Source organism: Lycorma delicatula, chromosome 7 (assembly GCF_047948215.1).
Source record: "Lycorma delicatula isolate Av1 chromosome 7, ASM4794821v1, whole genome shotgun sequence".
Lineage (NCBI taxonomy): Eukaryota > Metazoa > Arthropoda > Insecta > Hemiptera > Fulgoridae > Lycorma > Lycorma delicatula.
In genome coordinates, this window is record NC_134461.1 from 81893025 (window position 1) to 81907957 (window position 14933).

Consider the following 14933-nt stretch of genomic DNA (forward strand, 5'->3'; position numbering starts at 1 on the left):
TAATTGTTGATATGACTATAAAAAAAATTCTTGAGATTACAAAATACACCGGTCATTTTACATATTATAAAATAACATGATCTTGGATTAAGCTGAGAGCAGTAGTGCACCTAAATGACCAGTCGGGCCTGACTTGAGACTCCCCTTAAGTAAGACAACATTGAATTCTAACCTCAAACAGATTGGTAAAATAGACCATCCATAATCTAAATATTATGTTTTTACAATGAATTGCTCAATAATAATTACTTACATCGAAGTGGTCTTCACAGAAGAAAACAGTTAAATTATCCACACTATCATCAGAATTTCTGCGAGCAAGTTGTAACCACTTTTGTGCATTTTGGCATTTTTTGGAGCACATACAAATAGTTTTTCTGGTGTCTTTATTGGCATATTTGTGCATGCTGGCACTACACACCATTTGTAACTCATTTCCTTGGGTAAATCACAGTAAAAAATAACACAAACAGGAAAATGGTAACTCAACTTGTGACTTTTGTTGTTTAATTACTGATGTGTGACATCACTGAAGCCAGTGCGATGCCAATATTGCTCAAGAAAGGGTTTTGGCAGCTTATTTAAATAGTGCATTTTTATTTGATATTTTTTTTTAGTAATGTAAAGAATTAAAAGTATCCACTTCTTGTGGGCTCTATAAACATCACTAAATAATCTGACATGGTCTCCAGAAACCAGTCAAATAGCCTAATTTTGAGAAAATCTTGTATTCAAATTAATACAAAATACTCTAATTATATATTATATTTACTTGTACACTTCCTCATTGTATTTTTTACGAGCTTCATCTTCTTTTACCCTCTGCTCTTCTTCTTTTCTTCTTTGTTCTTGCAGTTCTTTTCTCTTGACAGTTTTCCTGCCATATTTTTCACGCCACCAATCCCGCCACTTTTTTAAATTTTTTTGCCGCCCAGGTTCATAATGAATCATGGATGTAAATTTTTTTAACTGAAAATAAGATTTGCAATGTTAAAAAAAACATGATCAATAGCTAAAATCAAAGGTTTTTTAGCTAATGGTTAGGATGTAACATTATTAACAGTTACAGTAGCATGCAAATTAATTCGAATACAGAAAAAAATAAACTTTATTTAGAGAAAAAATCATATCAGCACAATTTGTGAATATTTAGTAATTAATATGTCCTCCAAGATATATTCTCAATCACTTCACATACACGACTTGGCATTGATTCAACAAGTGTACTACACTTTTTTTTTTTTTATTTCTACATCATGAAGTCATACAAACATTATTGTTTTAATGAGGTTTAATGAGGTCAATTTTTGTGGAACAATTCATTTTTGAGAATCATTCTTTGGCTACTGTTCAAAGATTTTCAATTGAGTCTATTTAATCTGGGGATTGCCTCATTCTCTGAAAAAGTTTTCCACTTTTTCTACAGTATGGCATGGTGCCAAATCTTGTTGGAACATTCCATTACCTTGTTTTGAAACTGATTTATTTTCATGATATGCTTCTCTAATGTACATAACCCTTTGTCACTGAACATAAAAGTATGACTCATGGAAAACATAACATTTTTCCAGTCTTCTTTGGCCCATAGCATGTGTTTTAGCCCATAAGAGCTTTATTCCACATTGCTGGTGTTAAAAGGTGCTTTTTAGCTGGCCAACAAGCTTTCCATACAGCTGCAAGAAGTTGGCAACTAGCAGTTGTCATTTATAATCTGTTCCATTTGCTGCTAATTCTCAATTTAAGTCAGCAAATAATTTTTATCAAGTTTACTTTTTCTCACTAATAACCGATCCTGTGTTGAAGTTGTTTTTCTTTTATGTCCACATTTGCCTTTCCGTGAAAAGGAACCAGTTTCTTTAAATTGTTTTAAAATACCATTCACTGTCCCTAGTCAAACCACAGTCAGAAGCTTCTGACTGTGGTGTCAGAAGCTTTCAGTCTGAAGCTCTGAGTGATGATGAGTTCTGAATGAGTGAGATGAAGTTTTGATGAGTGACTATATGTCACTGTTATACTGGTGTGCTCAGAAAAAGAAGCAATTTTCAACACAAAACAAAAAATATGAAAATATGGTTTTATAATGAAAAATGAAATAAACTTTCACAAAACACTACTTATAAGATGAAAATTGTCAAATAACCAAAGAACAATAACTTCACATTACAGACAACTTATAGAATGGGTATGGTCAATCAGTGTAGCCACAACAAACAAAACAATTCCCTGTATTTGGATTAATTTGCACACTACTGTAATTTGGTGTAACTGATTATTGTTGATTTGTTATACACTGTTTTCAAGTTTACGGCTATATGGAGTATCCAATTAGAAAGAATCATTGGACATAACTGTAAGAAGAAATGGATTTGTAGTTTTGTTTTTACTGTTACAGATACAAATTGAAAAGCCTATTGTTGCTTGTACTGGATACATTCTTGTTATTGTTGAAGAACAGTGGCAATGAATCTCAGATGCCTATCGATTATGGGTCAAGAGCTCCTAGCTATAGCAAAACAAACCTACACATCTCAAAATTAAAAAAAAAGTTACTGTAAAAGTAGTTGGGATACTGTTGGAGCTAGCCCCTGCAGTGGACATCTCTACTTGTAAGATTACAGATTATGAGTAGAAGAAATAATAGATTTTATACTAAAAAGTAATTTTTATATAAAAGTAGAACTTTATAACATTTTTAAATTTAGTTTTATCATTAATAAATACGAATACACTTAAGATTTTTAATTATAACTGAGCATGTAATAAAAAAATAAGCATTCATCTATATAAAAACAACAGAATCATCAATGTCTTCTAAATCACCACTTAATTAAACTTTTATGAATCTTTTTGATAAGTGCATCATCTCTTAGAACTTAAGGCAATCGGGATCACCTGATTTTTTCTTTTGGGGTTATCTGAATGCAAGAGTATATACTTCTTTCTTTATCTGTTTAGCCTACAGAACCACCATAAGGTATTACACTTCAGAGGATGAATGAGGATGATATGTATGAATGTAAATGAAGGATCTTGTATAGTCTCAGGTCAACCATTCCTGAGATGGGTAGTTAAGAGTATACACTACAAGAGTATGCATTATACTCCATCAGATATTAGATGATTCGAAAAATAACAATTTGTTTGAAATAAACTGAATTGAAAAACCAATGTCCCTAAGATACTCTCATAGATACTGTACATTTCAAACAAATTTTAGAACCATTGTTAAAATAAACACACAAGGGAAATCATGAATTTTTATATGAATCATCTGATATTTTATCTAACAGAATATTTAATATAAACAAGCCAAAGATATAAGAATCTAAAAAATAATTTTTGATGTAATGATCAAATGTAATTTAATGTAAACACATATAATATTAAAAATAATAAATTTTAATTTAAATTAATAATAGCTTAAAATATTTATATAATTGCAAATTTAAATTCAAATATAAAATACCAAGGACATTTGGAAAATTCTTGGACTGACACAGACATGATCCCATGATCTAAGTATAACCAAATAACTATGATATTTGCAAGAATAATCCTTTAGATGGCATGCTGCAACGTTTGTGGTAAAGTTAAAAGGTTTAATACCGATTGACATAAAAAAGAGTAGATTCCACTTTAAAAGATTCTTTCCCTTTGGTTTTGATGGTTAAAATTGGGCTACTGAATTTAAACATGGTCATATATCTGTTCCAAGATTTTGAATTCTTAGAAACCTCAAAAAGCAGTTGTCTTTACTGCTTACAACATCACTTTGTAAGTGGTGAACAATTTATGAATCGCTTATGACCACTATGACTACTACAATCAATGAAATCGTCACAAAAATCCACAATGCCATATCAAACAACCACCAACTGAAGATATTCTACCTTTCTGACATTGCAAACTACTTGATAGCTCATATCTACCATAACATTTATAAGATGTTTTTGATATGAGAAGCTTTCCATTTGTTGTCTGGCACATCTGTTAACAGTCGACTAAAAACACATTTGACTGAATACTTCTTAAGGGTGTGACTATGATTCCACTGAGATTCTTCAATATTTTATAATACCAGATGAAACACAGATTCATCATTATGTACAAACAATGGAAGGAAAAATGAGAAAACACGCAAGAAAGTAAAAACAGTTCCATCTGCAGAAAAATCATGGCTATCATGGTACAGTTTTTTTTGGATTCTCATGGTGTGATGGTCATAGACTACCTGGAAAAAAGTAAGACCTTCGCTGGAGAATGTTACACTTTACTACTGGACCGATTGAAGGATGCTATTCAGGCTAAATATCTGATCTGGCCAAAAAAAGTGCTTTTTACCATGAGACGTGTCTGCATACACGTCTCACATTGTTGCAGCAAAATGACCTTTGCATTGATGTGTTTTCGATGTTCCATATACATCGGATTTGGAACCCAGCGGAATACTTCCTCTTCCCAATACTTCCACTTTCCAAGAAATGGCTTGCTAGATAAAGATTCATTCCAAATGATGAAGTCAAAGCTGAGACAACTACCTATTTTATAGAATTAGACAACTTGCATTATACTGAACTTACTAAAAAGTTGGTAAGGCATTGGTCTAAATCAATTTAATTGCAAGATTACTATACTGAAAAATAAAAAGTTCTGAATAATCTTGTATTTTCTTTGTCAGACGAAAAACTTTCCGAATGACCCTTGTGTGATGAAGCATTTAATACTTTATCAACAGGAACAGGAAAATCATTTAAGTCTATACAACACTAACGGAAATTTTAATGGTTATGTTGGCTGTTCTGTTCATCACTTTTGTTGTAGTTCAATTTATTGACATTTAATTAAAAATTTTCTTAAACCATTAGTTAAATATTTACACCAATGTTAATTTTTTTTTTTCTTTATGGACCAAATATCAAAGTTTTATCATCTAAACATAAGCAATGAATAACACAATAGATTTTAATTACAGCATTCATAAAGTACAAAGATTTTTTTTAAATGAAGTGTACAGTAAGTGGCAGAAAAGAAATAATGCAAAATGCATTAAAAACAAACTTAAAAACAAAAACAGACCCACACATAAAAACGGGTTTAAGAGAGAGAAAACTACATAGTACTTGCTGTATAAAATATCAATTCATAATTCTGTAATAATGAAAATTTATAACACTAATAAATCAATATATACCTCATCTTCTGTCCACACTTGATATTGCCAGGGTATATAAAATAATCTTAAAGCAGTATTGTAATCACCAGCAGATAGTATACCATGTTGAAGGGGCAGAACTGGTCCAGATAAATCTAAAAAAAATTGAAATTACTTTTAAATATATATCACTATATATTATAAATAAATCAATATATATCTCATCTTCTGTCCACACTTGATATTGCCAAGGTATATAAAATAATCTTAAAACAGTATTGTAATCACCAGCAGATAGTATACCATGTTGAAGAGGCAGAACTGGTCCAGATAAATCTAAAAAAATAGAAATTACTTTTAAATATATATCACTTTTCCTGTTAAAATTAAACCTCAGTACAGGGAAGCGAAACTTAAAATCCAGCATTACAGTACCTCATAAAGTCTATTTAACTAATAAAAAATTTAAAATATCACAAGCAATAAAATTCACGTAAAAAAATTTAAAACTTAAATAACCATCTTTAAATATTTTATTGACTAATCAAATAAACATAAGTAACAATAAAACCATACAAAATACAACAAAAAATGTTATCTTTACTTTAATAATAATGGATGAACAAGTCATTATTTATAGTCTGAATATCACAAAGAAAACAAATAACATATTATAACTAAAGCAATTATTTAATCTTACACAAAAAAAAAATGCTGAAAGAGATAGCAAATAAATAAGACAAAAAAATTTTGATGTTGCAAGCATCTTTCTTTTTCTTTTTCTGTTTAGCCTCCAGAACCACCGTAAGGTATTACTTCAGAGAATGAATGAAGATGATATGTATGAACATAAATGAAGTGTAGTGTTGTACAGTCTCAGATCAACCATTCCTGAGAAGTGTGGTTAATTGAAACCCAACCACCAAAAAACACTGGTATCCACAATCTAGTATTCAAATCTGTATAAAAGCAACTGCCTTTACTAGGGTGGCATACTGAGCAATGACATACAAAAGGGATAATAAAATCAGTAAGAGATTGTGAAAATAATAAACCAAGATTGTATATAATAAATTCATTACACAAAAAATTAAACCAAGAAATAAAGCTCTCACAAAATAAGAATAAAATTAAAAACAATAAAATATAGACAATTATTTAAAATACATAAAATAGATGTTTCACATGATCTAGGTTAGACGTGTAACAAAGTTTTTAATTCACAGTAATTAATATGTTCTGTTCACAATGACTATTTCACAAGCAAGTGAGTCTATACGCCCCACTGAATAATAACTTTTGAATAGTTTTATTAGTTTAAACTGCATAATATGCTTTTTTGAATATTTTAAAGAAATCTTCTTTTATATTATTCATGGATTATTATTTAAATATATTTTTTAAACATTCAATTAGTCAACCAAACAGATAATTATTATACTTTTCTGCAGTAGAAGGTTATACAACATATTTAATAATAGCTCAGTAATTAAACTGTCTGCATTAATTAGCCAGCAATGTGTGACATCTATACCACCAATATGCATGTGATCAGGAAATGTCTTTTTTCTGACCTTAAATGATTTTATTAAATTTACACCATCCAAAGAAAAACAGCAATAAACAAAAACAGATGACGCTTTAGCTGCTATGTAAGTAAATTTACCTTTTTCATCACCCTTTACTCGCCCGTTTATTATAAATAAATAATTATTATCAAATAAGATGTAACACATTTCCCCTTGGCATTGATAACTTTGTCTTTCAAAGATCTTAATTCAAACAAATTACTGACATTAGTATCCTTACATAATTCCTCAGGAATACACTGTTCAGTTACCATTTGTACACTGCGATTCCTCAAAAACAACAGTATTTCTCAAAAAATTTCACTCTACACTATTAACAATAACTATGCAAATACCAAAAAAATATTCATTATAATTAATTAACATTTTAACTATAATTCTACCCCCCTCTGCACATATTATTTAGCTGAATACTGACTTTTAAAACTTTACAAACTCCTTTGAACACACCCCTAATTGCCAGTTTCTAACCCAATATATATTCCTGAAAAAAATTTGAATACATTTCATATTATCACTTTCAACATGTGTTTTAACAAAATAAGATATAATTTCCCTCAAGACAATGAAAGAAACAATACTTACCCTTAAGATCTACAAAATTATAGCACACAATACTTAATAATGAAAGGTTCCACCAAGATAATTGCAGATGTAACAATGTTATCAAGGCAGATGGGATGAATCTACGATGAGTGACTACTGCTGGATGATAAAAAGAGAACACTACACTTAACACAAAAGGAAAATAAGAGAAAAGAAATTAAGATAAATATAAATAAATGTCTGCAAAATAAAGTATTATTATTATTTTTGTATTCTATTATTTAAGAAGTTTCTCAATATTTTAAAGGGTCATAAATGAAAATCTGAGGCTAATGAAGAAGAACTGATTTCAATTTAAGATTCAACATAAAAAATTCCTAATTCACCTACTTATCTCGGTTCAAAATTTTTGTTTTGTTGTTGACCTGTATAATGTTATTCTTCTATTTCTATTTTCCAAATTGTATGTGTGTGTAATTGTTTAGTTTATACTTACTTCCTGATTCTGTTTTTTAAGACCACTCAACTTCATCTTTTCAAGACAGTTCACTTTAATATTTCAAAACATTCCTTAATATTAGACTTAAATATACATTCAACTGTTTAATATTCACAATTTAGGTTGAAAAAGAAAATCAATTAAATATTTTTAAAAAATCATATAACATTACAAGAAAACAAATAATACACGTTTATTATAAAAGCAAACACTGTGCAATTTAATTTAATTAATCAAAAGCTTATCATGACACACCATTCAATAACTTTGATATAATCATCAGAGCGTCAGATATCCATGACCACTCGTACAAATGCCTCAACCTCAAAACTAATACAAAATAGAAATAATAGGTGAGCTGAAGTCTTAAAAAATAATTCAACTTATAATTCCCAAACTGTTATCATTTAAAACCAATATTTCAATAACTGGCCAATAAAACAGAAACTGACCACCAAATTGAAAAGGGGAAAATGAAATATGCAAGCCTCAATAATATAATGTGTGATCTGCTGGACAGGACGAAGTCCTTCCTTCACGCTACAGACAAGAATTATTCAAATATCTAACATCATGTTATTCCCCCCACCAAAAAAACAGTTATCAATATTGTAACATTTGATACAAGTGCAGTATTGACCATATAGGTGTATTTTAACTAGGTCACCATAGTCCACTGGATCCAATCTCACAAGAGAAACAAATCACTCAAAACCCATCACTGATCATCTAGTTACAGGAAAAATCTGAAGGATTTCTTTATCATGAAACTCAAGAAGAAACCACATGATTTCTATAGACAGAGATCAATCATGCGAAAACAAAATATGAAGACTTACACATACTTATTCTTGTTAGCAAAATGTAAACACTCATGAACAGAAAACCTAAGTACAGTAATGGAAAAAACAAATATAGAATAAATTACATATTGATGAACTAAACAAGCTCCAGTAAGTTCCGATATGCATTACTTGTAACAAAGCAATACTATTTTTCCAGTTACTCATTAGCATAATAATTTGATTTTCTTGTAATATTTTTCTTTTTATAAAAAAGGAGTTAATATATTTATTATTTTTACTTTCCCATCTATACAGCAACTATAGATATATAAGGGAAAGTATGGTAATCGATCAAAATTGGGTATATCTGGTTTTCACCAAATATTGACGAATTGACCTCTAAGGACCCAAAAACCTGAAAAATGGTGTAGAAATTTCCACGAAAATATGCGTACATATGTATATTGGTGTGTAAATCAGTTTATATTTCTAGAACTGCTCAACCAATTTTTACCAAACTTGGATATATTTCTATAGTAGGGGCCATTGATGCTATTAAAATTTTCAATTCAAAAGATCAGGGGCTGGGGGATACAGGTGGTGGAAAAACAAAACCATTTCCAGATTTTGCATAATTAAGGTTTTTTTTTATAATTTTGTAATAATAAAGTTAACTACTGCAAAACTTTTTTTTGCTAAATTTCACCCCTACCCTAAAAATGGTTTTAATTTTGAAGAGTTATAGAGAGCAGTACAAGTGGTGATTTTTGTTGCATTTCTTTTTTAAATATTTTTGTGAACAATTATAAAAAACACATCTTTTGTGTAAAACTTTTTTTGCTAAATTGCATCCCACTCCAAAAAATACTAATAATTTTGAAACATTATAGAAGGTAGTAATATAACAGTGGGTCTTTTACATTCCAGTTTTTTCTACGACCATCTCACTGGATCCACAAATCTGTTACCCACCAAAATGGGGTCTTAACCAAACCTCCCTCCTTACACACCCCACATCCCATTTACTGGCCAGACTACCTGCTGTAGTTGTCTGTTATGTTGTGACATCACAGGTGAACAGTAGAATTAAATAAATGAATAATATTTAAAGTGTAAAAATTTATTTAAAGTGGTCACTAGTACTGCCACAGCGGTGGGAATGAAATACAGTATGCGCACACGCTTTAGTTAGAATCATTGAATTAAATAAACCAAAAATATTGTATTTAAATAAAATGATAAATATTTTAAATTAAGTTGTGTATGTATGTGTATGTAAGCTGGCATAAGAAAAAAGCCGCATGACGGAAAACTCCAGCAACTGTGTCAGCTTTTTTATTAATATGGTAGCCAACACCTGTCATTATTTCAGAATATCCTTTAGTTTATGGAACTAAACTTGTTGAGGATCTGTAAATGTGTAGTGTGAACAGTAGTGATCACTACTGTTCCATCACCAATTTAATTTTTTAAATGTTGGATTTTTTAAATGTTTAAACATACTGCAGCTGCTTGAACAAAAGTAAAATTCTAAACTCACTGGGTTCCTCAATGTCAAGTAATGTACTTCATTCCCACACAGCCTCAGGAAACAGTATTTTCTGTTCGAACAATGGTTTTTTAGACTAGCCTTCTCCCCTCTTTATAACATCTGTATTTGCAGGATTTGATGGTGTGAAAGCCTTTGCAATTTGTAGTTTTGTCATTTGCTTTCTGGCTTCATTTTTGCTTTTTTTTAGTAACCCTGCTCTGTATGCCCATATCTGTGGTACTGAATACAGTACAGATTTAAACAAAAGGCTCCATTCTGACAATGTAAATCCCACATTGATTTTCTTGGGAACAAGTCTATACTTAAAAGGTTAATAAGTGCTGATGTTGACAAATCAGCACTGTTTTTACATAAAATGTGGCTAATAACCATGATGAACCAACCCAATAATTCTAGATATTTTACCAAGATTACTATTAAACTAGATCCCAAATCAAATAACTTACTATTTGTAATTTTGTAATCCTCATTAATTACCTCTCTCTTTTTCCTGTTTAGCCTCCGGTAACTACAGTTTCGATAATTCTTCAGAGGATGAATGAGGATGATATGTATGAGTGTAAATGAAGTGTAGTCTTGCACATTCTCAGTTCGACCATTCCTGAGATTGTGGTTAATTGAAACCCAACCACCAAAGAACACCGGTATCCGCAATCTAGTATTCAAATCCGTGTAAAAATAACTGGCTTTACTAGGACTTGAACGCTGCAACTCTCGACTTTTCAAATCAGCTGATTTGGAAAGACGCGTTAACCACTAGACCAACCCGATGGGTTCATTAATTACCTGGTCATTACAAATTCAAATTCAAGGATAATAGATTATAACACAGGTCATAAAATAAAAGTTCTATCAAAAGAACACTGCTTCTCAAACACTTCATGGATTTCAATTTCCTGTAGAGCCATGATACTTTTATTTATTAAAAAAGGTTCTTGGCAAAGATCTTCTTCTCCTGTGTAACTTAACAGATAGAAATCAAACTTACTTCTATAAAATGCAAAACCTATTAGTTTTTCAGTCGTTCTATCACAAGATGCAACTAGTTTTCCTTCATTCATTATAATACTTCATTCAACATCAAACAAATCCTGTTTTGAAGTGATTTTTCTGTATCAAATATTAACCAGTGTAATAAAATATGTACCTGTTATTTTGGCCTGTGATTATTAGCAAAATAATATACAACTTCAGCAGAGCACACAGAGGTAGGTATGACTAGAAGCTGTTAGTAGAATGACTTACAAATAGATTCATCATCATGTTGCACAGAAAATTTGTTTAAGATGCACTGCCACTTTCACACATCACACAAGCATAATGTCCCATCTTAAATTAATGTTGCTGTTTAAAACATGTCAAAAGGGAAGAAAATATGATTTTGTGATAGGAATAAGGTTTATTTGTTATGTAACATATACATTTATATTTATAATTAATTTGTGTTTGTAAAATAGGTGTTCAATAAAGAGTAACCCAGGAATTATGTAACCCAAGTTAATGTTACAGTTATATTACAATTAGACGTTAAGCCCAATAAATTATCATTTACAACATAAATATATTATTTTTTTAGTATGATTTTACCCTTGAATTATTTAATATGGATATGTAGAATATATAAATCTATGCTAAATCACATTTATTGACAATGTTTGACATATTTGATGACCATTTATGAGTAGAAATCTTGTATAATTGAATCAATAAATTTTTACTCTCATGATAACATGGTTCCATTAAAAAAAAATAAAATTATACACTAGAAATAATGCAAATAACACATTCATACTGCTTACAAAAAAACCTTCATATTTATACATATTGATATAAAATATATTCATATGTATCTAAAAATATATTGACATCTGCGCATACAATGATTTACCAAATATTATATATTTTAAGGCTTATTCTAAAAAAAAATTATTAAATCATTATTAGCCTTTTTGGTAAGTAATATTTTGCAATTTCAAACATTTTATATTTGTGTTGATGACTTAAAGTATTAATACTCTTGATATTAAATCATAAATCTTGATGTTCCTGGTATAATAGTAGTGTCTATAATATGAATGGTTATCTTTAGTTTTCTTTAGTACATATGCGAATGTACGTATTGCCTAACTTCTTTATAAATACACAAAGAGAACATAATTGAAATTCTCTTTTCCATTATTTGTATTTTACTCTATTATTTTACTAAGTTATATTAAACAAAGAATAAATCATTTTTATATTGTTCTTAGAAATATTTGCATACGTGAACAGAAATAAATCAAACCAGATATATAAATAATAAAGACTTTTAATGTATAATGGTAAAGCAAAATGTTAAAAATAAGATTTCAATACATTGAGTGTATAAAATTAAACATTTTAAGATACGATAAGAAAAAATAAATTTGTATTGAATCATATAAAGTACAGGCCAATATTTATTAAGTCATACAAAGCACCCAGGATTAATTCATTTTGCTGTTGAAGTGTAATATAGGCTAGATTAGAATAAATTAGAATACACACAAAAATAATTGAAGATTTATATTGTACACAGGTGGGTGTTTACCTTAAAAATTTAAATAAGTTTTAATTTTTTTATAGGAAAAGAACAAATATTTTTAACTTATAAGACATGATAAAAAAATACTAATAAGTGAAACAATTACCAGTTATCAGTTGACCAGAGACAGTAATTTCTTTTTGCGGTTTATGACTTTGACGTAATAAATCCCATATCTCAATACTACCACAACTTTTAGCAATTCGAAACAAACTAGGTCTAAATGTAGACCATAAACAACAAGTTATCCGAACATTGTGATATTTTCTCCATATTATTGGATATTCCTGAAACGCAAATATGTAATACAAATATAGAAGATATTTTTCTACTTTCAAATGGCTCAACAAAGAGTTAGCTTATGGAAAATTTCTTGTATTGGAAATCACCCTTAAAGATCATTAACAAACATTTTTTTAAATCTAGAACTAGAAGGAAATTTCAGTTATTAAACAATCATCATTAGCTATATACAGCAGAAAAAATATACATCCTAAAAAAAAACTTAAAAAAAAGAACTAATGATAAATAAAATTATAAAATGACAAATAATCAATATTTACAAAAGACTACTATTTATTTGCCAATTTTTTTATTTTTTATTTTTCTCTTATTTAATTCATTTACTTTTTCTGTTTGATCTCAGGAACCATCGAGGATGACATTATAAATGTAAATGAAGTGTAGTCTTCTACAGTCTCAGGTTGACCATTACTGAGATGTGTGGTTAATTGAAGCCCAACCCCATCAAAGAACACCAGTATCCACAATCTTAGTATTGAAATCAGTATAAAAGTAACTGCCTTTACTAGGATTTGATCCTTATTACTCTTGACTTTGAAATCAGCTGATTTGTAATTTCAAGTTCACCAGTAGACCAACCCGGTGGGTTAATTCATTTACTTATCTTCTAATATGTATTTACTTTTTCAGTATCTAATGATGATTGTTTAACAGTAAAGATTTTAAACAATTTTTTTTAAATAAGATGTTTTTAAATTTTAAATAAAATTTTTGTAAAATGGTTTTTAAGATTTATTTTCAAATTTATTTAAATAAACATTTAGCTCTTTATTTATAAAATAACTTTTATTATTTTATGAACCTTTTTATTAGCTTCCATCAGTTAATCAACTGGTTCTAAGTACACCTGTATTCCTTCCTAACTATACCTTCAATTAGAACTGCTTATTTTCTCTTCATCTTTATTTCTCTGTATCAGCCTATTGCTTCCTTTTTTAACTTTGTTACAAATCTTCAATATTTCTTTCAGTTTGAATTAAAATGTACTCATTTTGAATTTCACAATAATCATTTAGTACAATTTCTAACTATACCTAATTCAGTTAGCTTATGGGGCTCATGTAAACAGCCTGCACATAGGAGACTTCAGATGGCCAATTCACAAGCATTTTCTGCGAAAGAACCTACATGATGTTAATTTTCAGTAACCATGCACTATTATAAAAATTAAACATATATTTTAAATTTAAATAAATTATTAATGTTGAATGATCAAAAAATATTTCTTAACTTGTTCAGCACATCTGATAACCCATGAGTATTTTATTCATTAAAATTCTTTATTGGTATGTAGTTTACTTGAGTTAAGAGTTGTGAAAGTGTCAACTGTCCACTAATAGTAAAAGTTCAGTTAAATTTTAAATTAAATTTCTATGATAATAAACAAACAGATTCAATTTAGTTTTCGTCAACTGATTGCAAGAAATCCGTAGTGCTCTCAGTATTAAGAGATACAATGAGAGGCTCAATTTTGTTTTCTATTATATTATTAAACTCAATAATTTGATTCAACAGTATCAATTACATGTTTATACAGTTTTTCCATTCCTGCTGCCTCATTTTATTGAGATTTTAAACATAAATTTTTTAACATCAGATATTTTAAAAGTAGTATTTTCTGTTGCTTCGTAACTTTTGATTTGTCCCCAAATTAATTTAATTGGGTTGAGTTCCCAATGATAGGGAGTTAATTGAAGCACGGTTTTACTGTTCATTATACACTGAAGCAGCACAACTTCCACTTATGTTAACAGTTTTATTAATGACATCTAATATCAACGCCATTGAATTACTTGGTAATTCACTTTTGTAAGCATTTAAAATGATGTGTTTTTCTGCATGACTTAGGCTTTTTTTGTAGCCTTTTTTTTAAGAGGGGATATCAATAATCATTCACTATTATCACCTGAATCTGTATCAGACATGGTGTCAAAATAATAGTAA

General features: G+C 29.2%; 1 protein-coding gene across 4 annotated transcripts in view; it reads right to left on the minus strand.

Annotated features, from left to right (window-relative positions):
• Positions 1–14933, minus strand: part of mmm (missing minor mitochondria) — a 129172-nt gene that overhangs the window by 12031 nt on the left and 102208 nt on the right. For all 4 annotated transcript variants that reach the window (XM_075371445.1, XM_075371444.1, XM_075371442.1 and 1 more), the window contains 3 exons: positions 12793–12973; positions 5192–5307; positions 773–969 (listed from right to left, as the gene is read on the minus strand). In XM_075371445.1, coding sequence (XP_075227560.1) covers positions 773–969; positions 5192–5307; positions 12793–12973 — 494 coding nt within the window. The remainder of the gene's footprint in view (positions 1–772; positions 970–5191; positions 5308–12792; positions 12974–14933) is intronic.